This window comes from Rhea pennata, chromosome 10, assembly GCF_028389875.1.
Source record: "Rhea pennata isolate bPtePen1 chromosome 10, bPtePen1.pri, whole genome shotgun sequence".
NCBI classification, from domain to species: Eukaryota; Metazoa; Chordata; class Aves; order Rheiformes; family Rheidae; genus Rhea; species Rhea pennata.
Window position 1 is genome coordinate 17,774,858 of NC_084672.1, and position 22,316 is coordinate 17,797,173.

Below are 22,316 nucleotides of genomic sequence, written 5' to 3' on the forward strand. Positions count from 1 at the left end.
ATCTGCTGTTCTGGAGAACTGCCACCAAAAGCAGCAGTTCTGACTCTGGCTGTTTCCTCCCACTGAGTCTCTTGTGTTGGATTTAGCATTCGTGTGGTCACAGAATGAATCAGTTCCAAAAACTGATCTGATCCAAAACCCCACAGCATCCACACAGTGCTTTTTCTGAACTGGAATGACAGAGATTTACACTTTCTTCTGTCACATGGATCCATCTTAGGGGTTATTGAAATTCCAAGTCTTCACCTGCCAGTGAGAGTGCAATGAAATGCTCTCCCCAAGATGTTGAAAGGGGCACCTGCTTGCCCATTGCTTCTTCCCCTTCTCTTCCACTCTGCCTGTTCTTCCTTTGAACCAGCTCTGGCATTCCTCCACCTGCATGTTGAGCCAATTCAAATCGGTAACTTGGCAGAAAACTATTTACTATTCACTTGTTATTTTTCCCTAATTTTCTGCCTAACAGTTTGCTCTTGCCAAGAGCTAACCCTGATTCCTGTATCTCATTTCCTGCCCGTAGCTGCTCACTTCAGCTGCTGCTTCCCTGTGCCAACTCTGGGGCCCCCCTGACCCCTCAGCTCACTGAACTGTCAGGAAATGAGTCCTGTGAAATGAATTCCTTTCTACTGTTTTAGTAAATTGAACTCGCTAATCATGAGCACCAGAACAATTGCTGCGAAGAGTGGGGGGCACCTGGGCAGGGAGATCTCACTTTCCAATGATAGGGAGCTGTTGCCAGCTCTGCCCAAACCTTAACTGTAACCTTGACCGTGCTGTGTAGTTCCAGCTATGTATTCCCACTTCTTGGATATGATGACACCAATAGCCTGGATCAGTTCACTAGTCTGACTAAAAGTTAATCTATGTTTTTCTTTAGCTGTGCGTCCTCCCTTTCAGCAACAAAATTCACTCCTAGTTTGAATTCAGCTGCTGTGAAGCCAGGCTCTGTGTTTAGGTACTTTGTATGCTGAACCCCATGTGTCATATAAACATGTAAATCAACTTCAGTACTTCAAATAAATGTGTATGGGAGGTTAATGTAAGGTTACACCTCACTGTTTACTCTTGACTAGTAACTGCTACATCCAATTTTATGAGTGTGAATGGTGATTAAGGAGGTTTTGTGTTTATAACTAAAGATGTAACTTGAAAACAGCGTAAGAGTTTTACAAGTGTAGTGGAGTATGTTGTGATTCAAGGAAATTTGTACCAGGACATTCCTTTTAATATTTAATTATATTTGAAAAATATCTTTTATGGGAAGGAATATTACAAATCCCTTGTCCCTTGCTGCTTAAATTTTACATATGCATACTTTCATCCTATAGAGGGATAACATTTTTCTCTGTATTGTAAAAACTGAAAGAAAAATCTGAAATTAAACATGATGCTACAGGAGAATACATTTTACATTATGTTATATGGAATGCTTTATCTTACAATTAATTGAACATTGCAGAACTTGATATTTTAAAATTTGAAAGGGCCTAATGTATGAAACCTCTTAGATACAATATAAAAGGGGTACTTAAGTAATAATAAATTATAATAATAAATAATATTTGTTTAAATATGTGAAAGACAGTCACTTGAGGTAAATGATTTACCAAAACCTGTGGATCTTTTATTAAGAAAAATAAATGTTATTGCATTGCTGACATGTAAATTTTGTTGTTTTCTTCTCTCTCAATGTCTTTCCTCCATATTTTTCTGCTTCTCTCTCCCTCATTGTTCCAGGCATCTTCATGTATTACACTCTTTTTCTCCGCCTTTTATTTTTGCTCCTTTCTTTCTCTTGCCTTTTTAACTACTTAACTTACCCAGATTATTCCATCGAATGGAATAACATTTTGCATAAGAATGTTAGGCACAGGACTCAGAGTGCCAATAATAGTGGGTCATGTAGATATTTGTATAAATTGGAGACTTCAGCTCCGGATGTGGCCTCACCAGGGCTGAGTAGAGGGGCAGGATCACCTCCCTCGGCCTGCTGGCAATGCTTTTCCTCATGCCCCCCAAGATACCATTGAGCTCCTTGGCTGTAGAGACACATTGCTGGTTGCTGGTTAACTTGTTGTCCACGAACTTTCTGTGAAAGATTTAACTCAGATTTATTTTACTCTTAACTTCAGTCTAAACAAGAGAGGAGTAATTCTGGTGCACCAAGTAGAAGTTTATGGCTAGAGATGCACCAAGGCTTGTGGATTACTAAGGGATCTGCAAAACAGGACAAGAGCACAACCTTGTTGTTGGTAGGCTTAAATTAATTACAAAGAGCTGGGGTGCCAGTGGAAATGTTTGTATGGGTTCATAAATTAACAAGGATTTTTAAACAGTGTATTATGCAAAACAACTGGTGGATTTAGCTGAGGTGTTATCAGTAACTTCAGTATTTTAATTTTCTGACTCTCAGTTGTCTTGTTATACAAGTTGGCTTTTCTTCAGGTAAAACCGGGAAAAATGCAGGAGGGTAAGTGTTTTTCATTCATACATGCATATATATGTGTATATGCATACATATATATATATATATATATGTATGTTTATGTGTATATGAAATATATGCATATACACATGTATGTGTATATTACACACCTCTAATTATAAAACCTTATCATCTCTGGATTACATTGCTTACTATGGCTGGGGCAATACCCTTAGTGTTTCAGGGTGACACAGCTACAAATTAAATGCCTTTTTTGTTATGCGGCATTATCTCTGCATGAGCATAAAATGCTGACATATTACTCTGCACTGAATGCCTGTTGGTTTGTGGGTGTAACTTTAAGGAACTGAATTTTCATGTGACACGTATTAGTTGAGATGAGATCAACCTGTTGATTATTCATTGGTGAAATGATATTTATATAATTTCAAATTGGAGATGAGAACAAGCTGAAACTAGAGCAAGCTTTCAGTATTAGAATTGACTTTTCCAGAGCCTTTGACTTTGGAAATTATTTCTTTCTTAATTCAAAATGTGTTGAATTTGTTAAAGCCATGCATGCAACAAAACTTATATTTTTGAGCTTGTGTTTTGAGAGGATGAAGTTAGGTTTCTGTGAGATTGAATTGTTCTGTAATGGGTTTTTACTGCCTTATATTTGCATGTAAGAGGAGAATGTTATGCTGCTTTGGTTTAGTAATGATTCAGTATGGTATTTTTAATTACGACTTACACAGCCCAGAATATCTGCAGTCATATATGCTAATTTATGACTTTAATATTAAAATAATTGCTTCCTGTTTTGCTTAAGTGTATCTGTGGAATGTTCTGTGGTGATAAAGACTAGAGGGAAAACTGTTTGTCCCAGTCTAATTACAGCATAAATATTTGTTTTAGCACTGCTATAAGCTACCATGAAAACAACAAAGCCTTTTTTTTACATTAGTGAGCCTATTTGTTGGTTTGTGAGTCAGTCATCATTATTAGATCCTTATGTAAGTAAGGGTTCTTGCAGTTTGCTGTGTGATTCTTTCCTTTCTCCTCCTATAATTCAAATTTATTGTTACAAAGTTCCTTGATGGCTGGACCTAATCATAAATTTAATATTTTTCTAGTCAGAACAACATGCTTTCACTTGCAGAACAGAGAAGGATGACCCCTAACATGTTCTTTAAAGTTATGAGAACAGGCTGCTTCTCTTTCACTCTCCTTTGATTCCCTATATGACCAAATACAAAATACTTAATTTTGCTGAACTGAAGCAAAATGACTGAAAGGACTTTTTAATCCATTTAAAATTGGATATACTTCAGTGAGGAACAAATGACTTCCTCGAAGGTAAGATACTTTAAATGCTGGAGTTGTTTCATTTTCATTTAACAGGAAACTGAAAATATTATCTATGCTGAAAGTTTATTTACCATAATAGATCCTATCAAAAATTCAGTGTGGGCTTTGGAGACTGAATAGTTGAGCTAGAAGTTTTCAAAAGTTCAAAGCAATAGTTATATGACAAGACATATTACAATTCTGCTCATAGTTTTTCTTTCTCATGAACGCAAAGAGTGAATACCATTATGAGCTTCTGTCACAGTTGAAAAGCTGCTGCTTTGAATGACTGAAATCTATATATTGCATATTTGTTCAATTATTTTATGGAAATTAATCTTAGTCTTTGAAGAATCCCTAATATGTCACCGATTCTAAGCTTAACATAGATATCTGAGATATGCAAAATTACATCCAAGCAATGAAGACCTTTTTGAGCATTCTTTCCTTAGGAACTAGCTGTGCTTTGTTTTGTTAAATAAATACCAACTAAATAATTCTTCAGACTCATGTTAAATAGTATACAGTATTACACTTCCATACTATAAATCAATTTGGTAAAGCATTAACTCTTTTTCCATTTACAGTTTAAAGTATATTTGAAACCCATATGGTTCAGAATTGATTCTTTGTGTTTGTGAAGGCTGTCTTCTTAGTCTTATGACAGCTAGCTTGTCTACTGTTTCTCAGACATATCCAGTTACAGCAACTGAAGTTATAATTTGAGTTAAGAAGATTGTTGTCCTTGAGTTTATGAATAAAAGAAGTACATGGAGAGTCATTTCATGGGTGAAAAAGCTTTACTACTCATTATGTCTTTTCAGGTTATAGTGGTATAAGCAGTGAAACACAGTAATGAAGCCAATCAAGGAGAAAATAAATCATCTTCACAGAATTGCAAAAGTGAGACTGGTTTTAGCTATTGATCAGTGTGGATGTTTAGATCCATGTGTTGAGGGCTACTGATTACAGAATGTTCTTTTTACACATTGGCAAGCTTATTTAACTCCTTTGGTTGTGTATTGACTGAACTCTCAAAAGGTCAAGGAACTTAGGATCCTGCAAGACCCTGAATCTTTTATTTCCACAAGAAACCATTCTATTGAGCAATCAAAATGGGAGTGTTTTGTAGAGTTCAATACAGATTTGGCCATTCAGTAGTATTGTACAGGTTAGAACTATTAAGAAGTGAATATTGTTTTCCCTATCTTATGTTTTGGCAATATGAACATAAATAACTCGTTTCACCAAAGCTAAAAATATTTTAAATGTTGTAAACAAACAAAGAAATAATCAAGGACAAAAAGCATTGATCTGTACTTTTTTTTCTTCCAGAACAAAGTAATCTTGGATACATTTAAATGCAATTTTTCGATTCTGTTCAAGCAGCACAGTTGGATAGCTTTCCATATAATATTTGAAAGACAGAATAAGTATTTTATAGTGGAAGTGATTCATTTGTGTGGCATGTTTGTGTTCTGAATGTTAAATTCCCTAGTTTGATATTCATGCATACTTTCTGCTTTATGACTTGGTGCACTATGCATTTGATGAATGAATTGTGTCTGGACAACGTAGAACGCTCCCATTCAAAAGGCAAGTGTGTCTTACTGCATTTTTATAGCTATGAGTTCAAAGGTATTAGATACATGGAAGGAATATGCTTTTCAGGAACTCACCCTACTGTGCAATTGCTAATGTGAACTGCTTTCACTCAAGTAGTGTTTTTCTTCCCAGCCTATAATTGTACTGACTTTTGCTGCTAATGTTGAATGCGTATGTTCCTGCATGTACTATAGCCTGACTGCAGCTGCGATTGACTCATATGAGCTGCCTACAGCTGTTTCTGAATGCAAGCAGTATTTAGCAGGGAGAAGTTTGGTTATAACTTTGTTTTCTAAGATAAAGGAGCTCTATGGCTATGATACAAAATTAGAGCAAATTAGGATCATTGGAGTTTTGCAGTGTATTTGATAAGATAGAAGTTTACGTCTGAGGGTAAAATTTCAGAAGGGTGCTGTGAACGTTTTTTAGGTCATCCTGTTCTGCTACCTCTCCCATCACTATAACATGGGGCTTGGGCCATTGCCATTTTTTGTTTTGGGTTCTCATGCCAGAGATTTCGTTTGTTTTCTGTCAGGTGATTGCATGGGCTAACAACTCTTCTAAATTGCTTTGTTAAATCATTGTTTTTACAGCTGAGTTATCAGAGTGATAAATCAATCACCATTTTCCCCCCTATTCCAGTTTAATATCATCTGACTGCTTAACTACCCAGCAGTTTGATAGAGAACAAACAGAATGAGCTTTTAGGACAAATTGTTTTTCAGTGTGCTACTGCACACTGTTTTTCACACAATGTTCTCAGTAAAGTATATCTTAAAATGGTATTTTTTGAATATAACATATACAAAAATATTTGAATTAAAAGTTCAGGTTTAAAAACTGCTTAGCTTTTATAATATAGTCCTGTTTTTAAGTGTCTTTCAGGCTTTTAGGTACAATCTCAGATTTAGAGAAATTGTATTTTTATGTAGTCACTTTTCTGAAGTGACTTGAAAATGTAGGTTGTATATTCCTAGGACTCTGCAGCAAGCAGACATGGCTGGCTTACTGAAGTGCAGAGTTATAGTATGGTTTAGTTTTAGTAATTTACATTAATTATTGATAACCTTTCTTCCAAGAGATTATTATGAATTAAAATTGAGTGACAACTGCTTTTGCCAGTGATTCTTTCCTGACCTTCAACCAGTTGTCAGTCAAAAAAACTTGACTTTTACTCCTCTAAGCAGCTACTTGCAAGCTGGTGATGTACAGGGGTATGGCACAAATGTAAATGTGTGGAAATGGAGTTTCAAGGGTTGAATGTACCTGAAAGTAGCTGAAGTGAAGAGGAAGGGTCAGCAAGCTAAGGTACTAAAGTTTCATGGCTGTTTTTTTTTTGTTGTCTGAGCTTAGGGATGTAAGAGTGCTCTGAGGATCCCTTGGCTTTTTGAGAGTACGGCTGGGGAAGGGATGGGGATGGCAGTACTCACTTTTCATGGTGGGTTTCAGTGACAAGCAGGATTTGCATATAGAAGCCTGTGAAATGAGTAAAGTACCTATCTGTTTTCTGTGAGAAAGGAAGTTTATTTAGGAACTTTCTATGCTTTGTCAGACTTGAGCTCCATTCTGGAGGGGAGCTTGTCAGTGAGGGGCCTGTTCCTTTCTGCTGCTTCCCTAGCACTGCCCGGAGCTGCTACAGCTGCAGCAGCATATAATCAAACCTCCTTCTAGGAGAGCAGTGTCTTAGCAAGCCAGATTATGAACACTAACTCATGCTGTCAAACATGGTTTATTTGGAAGACATGTGTCTGTTGATAAGCATAAAATGTGTGGTTTTATGGGAGACAGAAAACTGGAGCAGGGAGGAGGAGAAGTAAAACATGGTGCTGGTGATGCTTGTAATTTCTGAAGGCTGTAACATTGCAGGGTCAACAAATGACATAGTGAAGGATTCCTTTTAGGCAGAAGGTAGTCATGAGTACTTTTATCCAGTCATGTGGTGACAGAATGGCCCTTCAGACATCCCTGGAGCATAGTGACTAAGTTTAGTATGTGGCAGGTACAGGATGTTTGGGTTATTGAAATGGACAAAGGGCAGGGAAGGGAGGTGCGCGATGCCTTGAAGCCGTACAATGTTAGAAAGGAAAGTCAGGGTATCTTGAACGAAGACTAGCTTGTATTATAAATAAGACTGTGAAAGAGCACGTGCTTATACTGATTTCTTTATTGACACTTAGATATCTCCCATCAGTGCTGATGCAGTAAGGTACGTGAATGTTCCCTGGATTCTGGTGCTTCCTGAGCACTGTGTCTAGTTCTGCCATTGTTTGAAGCTCTGATGAACCCTGGCTCTGCCTGATTCACCTTGTTGAATCAGGCTAATATTGCATTCTTAGCTGTTACAAATTTAAAAAGAAATTTTGAAATTCATAAGTGAAAAACTTTTTATGAAACAAAACAAAACATAATTCTGTGACATATAAACAAATCCATGAAATAAATAAAATTGAATCTGTAAATCATCTGTTCGCCACTCCACTGTTGTAGGATCTGCACCATACTGCTCTAGCTGGCAGACACTTGTGTTTGTAGGTGAATGCTAGCCAGTAACCCTGGAGTTTCATAACTGATGGTTAACATCAGGAGAGCCCTACATGTCTTACAGTGCAGCTCTCTAGAAGAGGTCACTTCTAATTCTTTTGAAAGACTTGTCTCAGCTCTTTATCCTCTGATGTAAATTTATTTACATGTAATGGGCCGTATAGAAGAAAGTTTACAATCAGGAGGTCATCTGGTTTCCTGTAGCTAGTATGTTGTGTGGTTGTGAGGATATGCTCTGGTATCTTATCTCTCCAGTATCTTATCTATCTTGGAATACAAAAAGAAAAAAATTAGTTGTTTTCCTTCTACTATCCATGCAATAAGTAGTAGTTTGGGTTTATTCCTTATTCTTTATAAATGAGTGTGAATGCAGTGTAACTGATTCCTACCATTCTATAGTTGCTGCTTGATATTTCAGCAGAGCTTTTACCAACCAGCAATATACGACTATTTTGTAGTTGAAAGTACCTAAAAACATTTAGCCATCCATTACTTTTCTATAGAAAGATTTTTTTAATGCCAGTTTACCTAGACTAAGCTCTACTTCAGTATTAATATGTTTGGTATATACTGCGTGAAGCAGCAAGGTATGCTACATGTTGAACAAATATGGTATTGGAAGAAAATTCAGTCATCACGGCAGGACTTGTAGACAGGTGTATAGCTTGTAAAGCACAAGGGGCAATCCTTATGCTGTAACCAGCATTGGTGAGGCCTCATTTGTGGCCAGTTTAGGATTCTGCATTTCAGGAAAAATGTAGACCAACGTGAGATTAACCAAACGAAAGGAATGCAAATAATTAGACACCTGAAAAATTGATCTCAGTGAAGGATTGAAAGATATGTCTTTCAGTAAACAAGAAAAGACTTGAAGAAACCATGATAATAGAATATGAATGTGTAAAAGTTAATAGCCTGTTCTCAAATTCTGTGGAAGCAAAGCAAAGGTTTTCAGCTGTGGAATGGACAAACAGAAAACTTTCTAATGGTAAAGATAATTAAATATGGAAATAGATGGCGTAGTGAAGCTGTCGATCTGTAACAACAAAGTAGAGAAACATCTGTCATGAGTGACAGAGCCGTAATTAAGTCTTTGCTGAGACATAGGAGTGGTGTGAAGATCTTAAGGACCCTTCAAGTCCTAGTTTTCGACTTAGATGTTGAGTTTATTGTTTAGTAAAGTGATATCAAGTTATATTGGGATTAGCTAAACTTTTGGTTCTAAATGGACTGTGGAGTTCAGCTGTGAGGGGAAATTTTTCAAATATTTTCAAAATTATTTTTCCTTTTTTATAGTTATTACTGTTTAAAGTCACAAGCCTGGATTTTCAAAGACAATATTTTTTTTTTCCATCCTATCAATACAGTTTGTATTTCTTTGCTATTAATGTGTGTGACTGGAAAGAGTTGAAGCCATTAAACATTTATGAACAGCCAGCAATAATATCTACGTGATGGCAGTTACACTGCTGGCATGTCATGAAATTGTTGCATGCACCTGGTCACACCCTACTACTGTTTATGCTTGCAAGAATCTGGAATCAGTTATGTGATTAACAATTTCTTTTTGGTCTGGTCTATGCAGAATCAATAAGTGAAGTAAGTACTTTAAAAATGAAGCCACCAGTAAATTTGTAGACATGACAAGAATACCTGTCTTGTTGCTGTCTTTTCTCTGTGTAAGCTCTTCTTCACATTAAGTTTAATTCCAAAAAGCTTTGAAGTGAAGGAGGTGCAAAATTCTTGGCCAAAAAGCTTTGTTCTTCCTACAAAGAAAATATTATTTGTTCTGTTGGCATCAGGTAGCTTACTACTGAGAAATTGTCTTACTTATCCCCTAGACTTTGTGTCCATCTCTGTGTTCTTCACCAAGGTTTACATATGAAAAGCAGAACACCCAGAATCATGGCCTCTTTTTGTAACTCTGTTCACTAATTGCATCTCTGCAGATTTGCTTGCCTGTTTACCTCCAGTTGAATGCTTTATATGTGTCTATATGGTCTTGTATTTGAATGAGCCCTCTGTAGCACCTTCTATATGTCAGGAAGAGATTGACTTTTCCAGTCTTTCTGCTGTGGATGCTGTTAGTTCCCTGACTGAGTTGCTGGTCAGGAATTCAGAAAACTACTGAGCAGAGCAGCAAGACCAAATCTAGCTCAGTGTAGCCTATTAAATGGCTAGAAATTGATGTATTAACTGTCTGCTTCCCATGGCAGACGTTTCCATCTTCAAACAAAGTTCACTTGCATATTTAATAAAAATGAAAGCAGTAAATCTGCTCCTTTTTTTCTGCTCTTTCCTCAGTATTGATGGGGGAAAAAAAAGTGAGTAATGCGTTGATTTTGTAGCTTGGAAGTTATTTTATAAACTGGAAGCAACTGAAATGCCGTACTCTCTCAAACTTAGATCCTACAGAACGCTCTTTGTGTAGCACATTGCTCACATTATATTAACAATTCTGATTTTTTTAATCTATTCTCTGTGAACTACTATTACCCAAACACATTTACTGGTCATTCAGCATTCAAGAAGTATGACTAAACCTGAGCAATGTAATTGTTGCAAGTACAACAGCTATGTAATTACTGTGGAAGGACTGTGGTAGCTTTGAAAGTAGTAGCCAGTATGCTAGATCACTTTTACCTTTCTCTAGCTGTAGAGAAAGTAAATAAAAAACCTGGTGATTGCAAGAACTGGAAAATTTTTTAAATTATACCTTTACTATAAAAATACTTCAATTTTAATTCAAAGATTCCTTCTGCTTTATTGTACTTTGTAAAAAGAGCTACTTATTGTTGCTGTTTTAAATGCATTAAAACAAAAACAAAACCCTGGCAGTATGCACTTGCTTTGTCAGTAACGTTAAAACACACAGATGCAGTCCCTACTTTTCTGCCATATCTAAAAACACGTGTTCCTTTTCAGTCTATTTCAGATGCAGTTCTCAATTTCACACTAGATTTTCCACTGAATTTTTTAAACATACATAATATCTTTTTAATGAGAAGTCTTTTTCATATTATCTTTCTAGTGATAGCTATGGCTTGGAGTCTGTATTGTGAAAGCAGCACTTTGTGCTTTACCAGGGAAGTGGAGGACTTGAAATACTAACGTATCGGAGGAAATGTCTAATACCAAATGAATTGCTCATAAGATGGGGAAGGGAAGATGTTTGTTTCTGTAATTGTTCCTTTGCTGATTGGTTTAAGTATTACACGTTGAATGAATTCCACACAGCTAATTAAGATCGTATTAAATTAAGAATGACTGACAATGTTTATTATCAAATCTACTCAAAATATTTGCTGTCGTCTATGTCCCTGAGATAAGAGGTGACGTTCTGCTGCCTGTCTTTCCACAGGACCTGTTGTTTAGTGTGTGCGCTCTCAATATCATCTCCACCATTGTCTGTGCTTTGGCAACAGCAATGTGCTGCATGCAGATGGTTTCTTCTGATCTTCTGCAAATGGTGAGTATGTTTAGTGACAACACCTGGCATTGTCCAATATAACACATTTCCCTAATTTATGTATATGCATTTGTATCTACTTGTTGCTTTTACACTTATGCTTACTTGTGTGTCTGTGCGTTTGTGAAAATGTTTGTGTACAAGGATGTGTTTTATCTGTTTGTATAAATATATGTATGTGGTATGAATCCCTTTGTTTAAAGGGTTAACATAGAGAGCTGTAATCAGGATTTTTTAACCAGGATAAAGTTAGTTTTATTACCAAAGTTATTACCAAGCTTCAATTCGTATATGCACATTAACTTTTCTGTCATTGAATGTTTATCATCTGTAGTTACTACACTATCTAATGTAATTGCAGTAGGTGAAATTTTTCATTGTTTGGTAGTATGAGGAAGTACAGCTTTAAAACTGAAGCTTTTCACAACACTGTGTTAATAACCATGTTTTCATAAGTATAAGAAGCATAAAAAATGGTAATTTAAAATCCTCTGTGTTTTGCAGGACAGGTAAACTGTTTCTCACCCAGCATTATCACTGGCAAATCTATCCTCTGTTAGTGTTAGTTATTCTCTATTCTGTGTGTTTAAAATCTATTTGTTACCATATTGTAGGTATTCTTCCTTTTGATAGCCTCCTCCCTCCGATATTAATTACAAGATGCCCAGTAATTGAAGAACTTGATCATGAAGTAATCTTTTCATGTTGTAGTGATGACAGGAAGAGGAACTGATCGTCACTGCAGAAAAGATCTGCCTGCTTAGTCTGACAATGGTGTCAGAGATCTAAGTGTATTCATATGTATTCAGGGAAGTTTAACTTGTGATGAATTTTATGGTATTTAACAGTGTATTTAAGAAAAAAAAAACATATAGGTGACAATGAATCAAGACGAGTATTAAAATGCTTCTGATAGGCATGCATAAGAAGCAGTAAGCTGAATAGGAAATAAAATAACTTCAGGTCACGTAATTTTTCTCTGCCACTACTTCTTTTTTTTTCACTCCGTTCCTCAAGTTCTTTCTTGAGGCTGCACTGACTTAGACCAGCTGAACTCTGACCTGAAGATTTATTTTTCTTCCACTATTCTCAGTATTGTCCCATGATCTTCAGTTCCTTTTTGCTTTCATATGGCAGCTCTACAGGAATTAAGAAATGTGAGCATAAATGGTCGTGTTTCCAATTCTAGTCCTTAAAAGGACTACTTTATTTAATTCCTATTTTTTCCTTCTGAACTTTCTAAACTATGCAAACACATATCCCAAACCCCTTTGATTCTTTTGAAGATAAAGTTTAAGCCTTGAGGGATCAAAGAAACACATGGCGTGGTTATAGGAGGTCAAATGCCTTGGCAAAAGGTGTAATTATTATACACCATAATGCATTGTAGCTGATAATAATTATACACTATTCAGCTCCTATAATCTAACAGTATCATCTTGTATCATCTGGTATTTTGTGTGAATGCGCTTTTAAAAATTATTAAATTCTCATTTTTGCATTCAATATTGCCATAATTCATTAATATGTGTGAATACGACTATTCTTTAGCGATAGCCTCCTACTAAGAAATGTACTTCAGTTAATATTTTATGATAGCACCAATAATCTTTATGGGTCCTTAGTTTAACCAAAATAAGAACACCTTCTTTCCAGATTCTCTTGTTTTAAAGCACAATTTTTGTTACCCATTCTCATTTTGAGTAGCGCGAAGGACGGTATGCTGAAATCTTTGGGGAAAATTTTTCTTTCATTAAATTAGGCATGCAGAAACTGACTAATATAAAATACTTAATTCAGTGGGACCTGGGCAGTTTGCTGATGATGCTGTATCAGTGATTATTTAACAGTTTATTGACTCAATTTTCAAAGCTGCCTGTCTTCTGGATTAGAAAAAGGGAATTCACCTCTGCCAAGTCACCACAAAAATAAAGATTTGTTTTTCTGCACATGAGTAGTTTTCAGTTTTTAGACATATGATGGTTTTGAAAGAAAATAACATGCTAGAATTGAGGAGATTGTGTTATAGTTCAGTTTTCTTCAGTCTCTACTTTTGTACTGGCAAGAATAGAAATCTTGAGATTGTTTTCAGAAACCATGTTGAAATTTGCTCTACACCAGAAACCAAAATAAACCTTTAAATGCTTACTAGTAACCATTAAAAAAAAAGAAAATATTTATTTTAAAAATCTACCCTTATCTTTTTAGTGTATTTTATGGAATTTACCTGCTTGAATAAAACTTTGCTGAATTTTTTCACAAGTATTATTATATGCTAGTTAGATACTGGGAATGATTTAGGTTCTAAACTTTGACTTGAACTATTGGAATCTGAATTCTGATGGTAAGATATTATCCTGCAGTAAAGAAGCTGAAAACAGGAAGGGATAAGAAAGATAAGAAAATGTGAAGTCTTTTGTTTTTTACATTTTTTCGTTTCTGGAATATTTCAGATGTAACATGTGGCACAAAACTAAATTAACCACTCTGGGCTTTGAGTTTTTCAGACTGGGCATGAAAAAATATTTTCCCAGGTTGCTCCTCCTTTGATTTCACTAATTTGGAAAGTGCTGTAAATTTTTTTTCCCCCTCATTTCACCCTTTCTCTCATTAATTATATACAGTTACTGCAGGAAAAAAAAATCTACCGTATTTTTCGTATTTTCCCAATTGTATTAAAACTTCAAGAGTAAATGAGACCATAATTATAGATTGAAATTGCTTTTTTTTCTTTTTAAAAAAATATTTTACCATTTTGCACAGTTTAAGATGGCACTCTGGCATCCCATTACAGAGCTTCCCAGAACTGTTCTTTACATGTAAACACTTCTCCAGCAGATAAATGTGAATCGAAGCAGATTATATAAAGATTCTGTAATGTGAGGAAACATCCCTTAATAACCAAGCTGTCACTTCCCTCTTTCTTCAGTTGTTGCTTGGGGCAGATTTCAGTTTGCATCTTGTCTAATGAATGCTACTGCATTAATTCACACTGTTCTCTTCAAAAGTTAGCAACGTGATTTAAACAAATAAATAGTGACTGTGCTCAGTGCGGCCAAGCTAAACCATGAAGTACATCTATTCCATTCATCCTTCCCCTCCAAAGATGTTTATACAGTACTTGTGGTAGAAGGAATGGCTCAGATTTCTGTCAGTCTATTCTGATTTTATCACCATCACTGTTATTAACAGTTCATCATGTTACATGATATCTAAAACAGTCTGTTATTTTGTAAAGGAAATAAGGTAATGATGACACATGCAAGCTGTAACATTTAAATACTGTTTTCATCAGCCATAATGATAATTCAGTGTGTCATTAACTAACTTAACAGGCAGCATGCAGTACTGAAATTAATGCAACAATATTTAATTAATCTTTTGCATACTGTTGAATTTAAGTTATGCAGTGAAGTCATGCTACATGATCTATGAACTTACACTTGTTGATCAGAGGCAAAAGTCCCGCTAATTTGGGTGTGTAGAAGAAGCTGCTTTTTAAACAGAGAAATTGCTTTTACATACGTGTGTGTGTGTGTGTGTATATATATATATATATAGAGAGAGAGAGAGAGAGAGAGATCTGTATATATATATATATATCTATATCAGAATGTATCAATATATATGAACAGACAGCTTGTGCAGTAGCTCATGATGTTGAAAAAAATAAAAGAAAGAAGACTTTATAGAATAATTTTTTAAATGTTAATATAAAGTTTTCAAATAATTTTCGGAGATTCAGAATAAAATAAAAGCAATTGGAAGATTCGAGAACATTCTGACAGGAGATGAGCTAGCCTCAAAGCTAAAGGTGCAAGTTTCAAACAATTCTTTTACCTCTGTGATTTTATTCTGATTCTGTAATCATCTTATAATACTTGGTCTGTTAGGTTTATCTTTTATATGTCAATATATCCTAATACATTAAAAAAAGATAAAAAAAGAAATTACAAGCATTACGCTAAGCTCTCAAGTTGCTGCCCAGGCTTTTATTTTTCCTTTCAATAACACTTAGAAACTTTTTAAAAATTAACTCTCTAAATCGTTTGATTTACTAAAATTTATACTCTGTTCTAACACTTTCCCTTTTAATTTTTCTTAGGCAACAGTAGGTAATTTTTCTATTCATATTGGTAAGAAGTCTGTTTTGGGAATGAACTGAAGTTACTTTTGAAAGAAAACAGTGAATTTTATGTTCTGTGTCATTAGATATGTGTCAACTGAAAGAACACTAGGATAGACTTATCATCTGAATGTTCATCTAATCTATGTATTCTTAATTGGATTATTCTGTTCCAGTTTAACATAAGGGTTATAATAATGGGTCATTTTAAATTAACCTTACACTTTTTAAAATTTTTGGTTTTTAAAGAAATACACTTCTGCTATTGATTACTGTTTAATAAATGCAAATTCATTTCCTCATCAGGTTTCTCAAGATCTGTACATGTGTCAGTGATAGCAGAATTTTTTTCACTTAAGAAAAATTGGAAGAGAAATTCAACTGGAAAGAGTAGCTTAAAGTACCATACAGCATACAAAGCTGTCTGCTGAGATCCTTTGTATTTTTCTGCAGAATGGGTTTTCTTTTTGTATTGGTATGTTTTATGCACTAATAGGTGAAATTTTTGGCAGCCCAAACTGTGATATGTTTGTACAGAAAACTTGGTGTGCCGCGAATATTCAATCTATATAGATTTCAGAACACATACAGATAGGCTGTCTTTGTGAGCACCATGTAAGTGCATATTCTTTTACATGAAGCTCAGTGCTTCTTTGTGACTTTTATCTTTTTAAGAAGACTAGTCACTTGGAAATTTTTTTTAATTGTGTTTTTTCTCCTTGGTAAGTCTTTTTTCTTCATTGATGGCTAAAAATGAGACAATCTCTTGCTGTTTTGATATACTGTTGTTCCAAAACAGGAGAGAGACCACACAGATTCAGTGATGGCTGTGGTGAGATAAAAGTCAGATTTTTGCTGCCTATGCTGCACTTGTCTTGATTGTTTGAAACTACACAATGCTGGTGGCAATGCCAGTGTCACATCTGACATATTTAACTAACATACATATTGCTTTCTACATGTCTTTCCTTAAATAAGCTTTGCTTACCATCTTTCACACAGGGCACTTAGGCACTACTAACTATTTTTTCTGGATCCTCATATACAGCTGTAGGCAGAGCAATTCCTAAATACATGTTGTTTGTGCTATTTTTTAGAAATATTTATTAAGTGTAATGATGTAGACTATAAATTACTTTATTGTTTCCTTTCATAATGTATTTATTAAAGTCTCTTACACATGAAGAAAAAAATGCATATCAAAGTAAAAAATCAGGAAAAAATTAAAACATTCTTTTATCTGTTCTATATCCAAAATGAGATTAATTCAGAACGTACTGAACTTATATTTTGCTATATAAAAAGAATAGTTTTGTTACTCTAAAGAAGAATTCCATTTAAGATGTTTCTCCATTTATCTAGTATTGCTATCATGTCAGTCAGACACCTCAGATAAAGCGCCTGAGTATGCAGGCAATAGTTTGGTTGTTTTTCTATCCCCCTATTCCCGTGTATGATGTTGAAATAACATTTTTTTGGTCATATTGAAATAAATTTATTTTTTTCCCCCAAAATTCTGGGAGACGCTTCAGATTAAATGAGAATTGACCATAAGTCATTAAATAATTTTTAATATTTAACATAATTATATCAAACCATAAATATTACTGTTTTGGGCACAGATCTCACTAGAGGTAGTGTGTAGCCCGGATGGCAGCCCATTAGAAGCACCATGCATTTTTCTCCCACCTCAAATAAAAAAGTACAGTTAGAAACCTTTGGCATAGGTAAACTTACGACATTTTTAGAAAATGTACTGTTCTCCATTTTGCATTTTAGTGGTAGAATAAGAATATATAATATTTAAGAATATTTAAAATACCAACTATTTTAAGAAAGATGTAGAGTCACAGAACATTTCCTATGAGTCTAGAAAGCTATTGGCTTGTGATAGAGCATCAGCAACTAGAAAAGATGGAGAGAAAATTTTGAATCAGTATTTGCTGTGTCCAAATATCTCCTATATTGCAATTTCTATTAAAGCTCAAGGAAAATTATAAGACTCAGCCCTATTCCTTCTGTTCTTGCAGACAATTAGATAGCATCTATATTTTCCTCCAGGAGATACTGATTCCACTCCTTTTCTTTAAAAAAATAAAAAATAAAAAAGAGAGAGAAAAAAAGAAAATAACCTGTCTAAGAGGAGGACAGTTAATGAAAAGAGTAAGTACTATAGATCCAAGTGTATTACAAACAGCTTTTACATTAGGTAAGATGCCAATATTTAATTATATGCAATTAAAATATTTTATATCCCATCCCCAAGAATTGACAGATATTTAAAAATGACATATAGAGATAATAACAATAAAGATAATGAAACCTGGAGTCTCCGAAAGGATTATTTCAAAGCTACAGAGTAAATTTATTAATGCAGTATGGAAGTCAAATGTAATTACATGCAGATATGAGAAAATACTTGAGATAAGAAGATTCCCTTAGAGCACTAGCCCTGTACTCACATATGGCAATTGCTGCTTTAGGTATGTCATAGCTGTTAAGCAGTGAATCCTGGCATGATTTCATTTACATACTGCTCAGCTATAGAGTACGTAGACTACAAGGTGTCTGTATTTGGTAGGAATGTCCTTTACCCAGAAATGCTGATCAAGTGTTCTTAGCCTCACAGATCCCAGCTAGGAGGACTTACCACACTGCCTCACAGCAGGTAACTGTTTCTTTAGGGAAATATACTTACAGTCTTTATCTGCTGTTTCTTCAGTTTGTTAATTGATACTCCTTCAATAGTGTCTACTTGCACATACTCAGATAGTCAAAATGTAAATAATAAGTCTCAGTCATTCCTTTCACTTCAGTGACCAACTGAAGACCAACTTCTTTTTGGAAGAACTCTGAGTGAAGAACTGGAAATTTAGTCTGACAATAAAAAAAGGAAAATGAGTTTTGGAGCCTTATTCCTATCTGTTTATTGGTGCTTATTTCATGTTGAAAAGCTAAAAATATTTCTTGCTGCAGGTACTAGGTTTACTGAGAAGGTCACTGGAGTCCCATCCTGCATGACTGCTTGCGTGGAGTTCTCAGTCAAACAGACCCTAAGCGTAACTGCTTTTTCAGAAAATGTTTACCTCTTCTACTCTACTGGAAATGTCGTGCTTCTAATATCACAGTTTCTAGTTCTCTACTTGCTGACACCTTGCTCCTGATGCCATACTAATGCCATGGCTTATCACCACAAACTTCTGTATTGAATTCAAGTCCAAGCAATAGGTACAGAAGTGCACCACTGTACAGCTTTCTTGTCTTGCCTGCAGCAACAAGATAAGATATTTTAGTCTTTCTTCATAAAAGCAAGCCAAGTTACAAGCAAAGCGGTCTTCAGTATGAACTAAAGATGAAGACTGTTCAGAGAGCGTACCTGTCAAAATTAGGCTTGTCCAGCTAAACATACTGATTATGCGTGCAATGTGTACAGCACATTGTGCATCCAGTTAGCCTATCGTGTATCAGACATGTTCCATATACTAAGCTGAGGCCATTTTTAGTCCAATGACTGAAAAGGAAAAAAAGAAAAAAATGCACAGGGATAATAATTTGAATGCCAAATTTCAATTCTGAGGTTGGCTGTTTTCTAAAACAGCAGCTTGATTTTAGGCTCCTAAATCTATATTTTGTTTTTAGTTTTCTGAAAACTCCCAGCATCCAGCAGATCCAGGTGGTCAGCATAAATATTGAGCGTTTGGGATTTCCAGAGCCATGGGATACCTACTTCTACCTAGTAAATATGTTCAAAATAGCTACTGATAACTTTAAGGTTACATAAAGTTTTTAACAAGAGTTCGCTGAAATGGTGTAATTTTCTGTTTGTCCTTGTCTGCAACAATTTTCTCTCTGTTGCTTCTGCAGTCAGCAGTGGTTCAGTACCAAAAATATCACTAGAAGAGCTTCTTTGTGGGTTGTTTCAGAGTGTGAGCTATAGATTTTGAAATGACATTGAATGCAGCTTGTCGTCATCTATACTTGTGACCAAACAGACCATCCCCACTCTTAGTTTAGCAGTTCTTGTTGCTGTCTATTCTCCTCACCATCCACTCTTCTGAGCCTAATTATCTGGTGACAACCGTCTTGTTATACACAAAGGGTCTTGTGTGTGTTTGTTTCCCTGCGAAAGCATTTGTCACAGTTCCTCTGCATGGGCCAATTCTGTTGGCTGTTTGCATTTCCCTGTTGTGTTTTTTTTCTGATGGTCTCCTCCAGAGACTGCAGTAAGTCTTTGTGCGGCCCTGGCCAGCCTGCGCCTTTCAAAGATAACTCTTCCAGTTTTTTAAATACACTTTAGTGTTGGACAAATAAACTTTGTGGGCTAGTAGAAAACATAATATAGGAAGTATAGAATAAGATATAATTTAATTCTCCTTTAATACCTGTCCCAATGTTTTTTTCAAGGTTGCCTGTTCTTTGTGATAATCCCCTATATTTGATATTGCTTCATTTCTTGCTAGTTTACCTCTTACAGTATCTTTTAATTTAATTTCTGTGCTTTCCAGCAGGATGATATCACACAGGTAAACTTATTTATAAAAAAAACAACCCCCAAATACATGCATCTTTCATCTCCATTTTGCCACCCATGTTCAGCATTGGTCACATAGCATTCATTGCCATGCCTTGTGCTCAGAGTAAAGGTTCTTGAAAGGGATGTAAATGATTCCACTGTTAGACTGCGCTGGATCTAAATGTTAGGATGTTATTCTTCTTGCATCACAGTCTATTCTACCCCGAAAAACCCTTTCCCTTCTATCACATCCCACAAAACGTGTGCTGGTATTTCACCATAAAGGTGCTCTCTGTGTTAGTAGCTGTGTTAGGAGGAATGTTAAGCTATTGCATCTTATGTATTTCTGAGTGAAATGAGCTTCAAGGAACTTGAGAGATGGAGCTGCCTCTTCTCTGTCAGAAACCAGACCTAGATTCGTAGCAGAATATGGAAATAGGCTAGGGGGCAGTAAAGCTGGTTGCAAAAGAAAATTGCTCAGTGACCAGACTGCAAAAATGAGCCAAATCATCAACTTTATCGGGAAAATGAGTATATTCCTGAGTTTAATGGAAGCAAATAGGGTACAAATACATGGAGCTGAGTATATAAATAAATATTTGTTTTCATAATGTGTTAGATTTTTCTCCAGTTTTCAGGTTGAACTAATTCGACAGGCTTATGTTTAACTAACTGAATTTAAATTCTGAATGAGATTTTTTTGTTACTGATACAATATAGATATTTCATCTTTACCTTTAGTTGCTTCCTTTTTTCCCTAAAAGAGTCTTCAGAATGGGATGATAAAAAAACTGATGATTTTATCATTTAGGACGGAAGTTTGGTATTTAACTGTTAACGTTCACGTATTGTTACAGTTTGGGGAACAGCTATTGAATGCTCAGATGAATTCAGACAGTGTAACCTCAGAAATGTAGCTCTATTTCTTAAGAGAAACCTGTCGAAATATTTGCTAGTATTCAGGACCATTGAATCACATCTCATATGAAAGGCAGCACTTTCCAGCATCAGACTTTTTATGTAGTTAAGAGTAAATCAAGAGCATGTCTTCTGTTCCTGTGCCATCAGTAGACTACAATGACTGAAAGAAGTCGATAGGCTGTAGTATATAACGATACAGTAATATACTGCAGAGAAAGCTCTTTTTTTTAAGTAGTTACTCGTGAAAATATCTCTAGAGAGTCGATTAGTAAACAACTAATAGTTCATTTTCACAAGCCATTGAAACCAGTCTTCCTGACTCTGTTGTGTTGCATTATTACAGCTTTAACCTTTGAAATAACATAGATAGAATGTGTTTAATAGAATAAAGATGTAACTCAGCCTTCTAAATACCAAAGGTCAACATTATTTCTGCTGTAATTTAAATCCAGCATAAATTTGAAGGATAAATTTTTCTGCAAAAGTGAAAAATGTAGAACTCTGACATTAAAAATGAAATTTGTTTACTTTCTATTTGCTGGATCTTCTTAGCATAAACACTTTCAGTTTTATTTACTGTTTCTTCATTCTTTATCATGAATTTCAGAAGTCATAATAACATAATGAGACAACAGTGCGAACAGATGTATTCACTTGTTCCAGTATAGAAGAGAAACATGCCTTCAGCAGATTTTCTTAACTCACTTTTTTAAAAGTCAGGAGCTAAAAAACAAGTTGTCTACTAGTACAGCAAAAATGATATGGCAGCAGAAGCTTTTCTGAAGAGAACAGAATGCCTCTGCCTCTACTGATTGCACCTCTCTGTGTGGGGAGCTTATCAAGCCAGGTCAAGGCAGCTGCATTGCTGGGGATCTGCAGAATGGACCCAATGTGATTATGAAGTAGTTTAAGCTTTTACTAGCAGGTTTATTAAGTTACAGTGTTTCTGCTATCAGTTGAATCAGAAGAGCTTATTGATACCACTGCCATGCTCAAAGCTGATTAAGTGCCTGTCACATCTGACAGGACTTCTGAGTAATTATTATTTTTTCATCTTCAGAATAGTTATTTCCTTTTGGTTTTGAGATGTTTATATGGAAAAAATACTTTTCTTATATTCACACCAGTACTAAAAAATTTATACCACATTTAAACATGCAGTGTTGGTATCAAAAAATCATAAATATTTATTAAAAATATTTATTTTGTCAACTGAAAATAGATGGGATATTAACAGTTGACATATTCAAAATTTAATGAACATATGGTAGCTTGCTTCTGATTTGCTTTTTCAGTGTGTGGGCTTTTTTTTCTTTAGTACAAGGCATTTCAAATTGGAAACAAAACCATGCAAATAGTTATTACAATA

General features: G+C 35.2%; 1 protein-coding gene across 4 annotated transcripts in view; it reads left to right on the forward strand.

The window, feature by feature from the left end:
• The window catches only part of ENTREP2 (endosomal transmembrane epsin interactor 2), a 160,657-nt gene that overhangs the window by 110,498 nt on the left and 27,843 nt on the right, over positions 1–22,316 (forward strand). For all 4 annotated transcript variants that reach the window (XM_062583391.1, XM_062583390.1, XM_062583393.1 and 1 more), the window contains one exon: positions 11,280–11,387. In XM_062583391.1, coding sequence (XP_062439375.1) covers positions 11,280–11,387 — 108 coding nt within the window. The remainder of the gene's footprint in view (positions 1–11,279; positions 11,388–22,316) is intronic.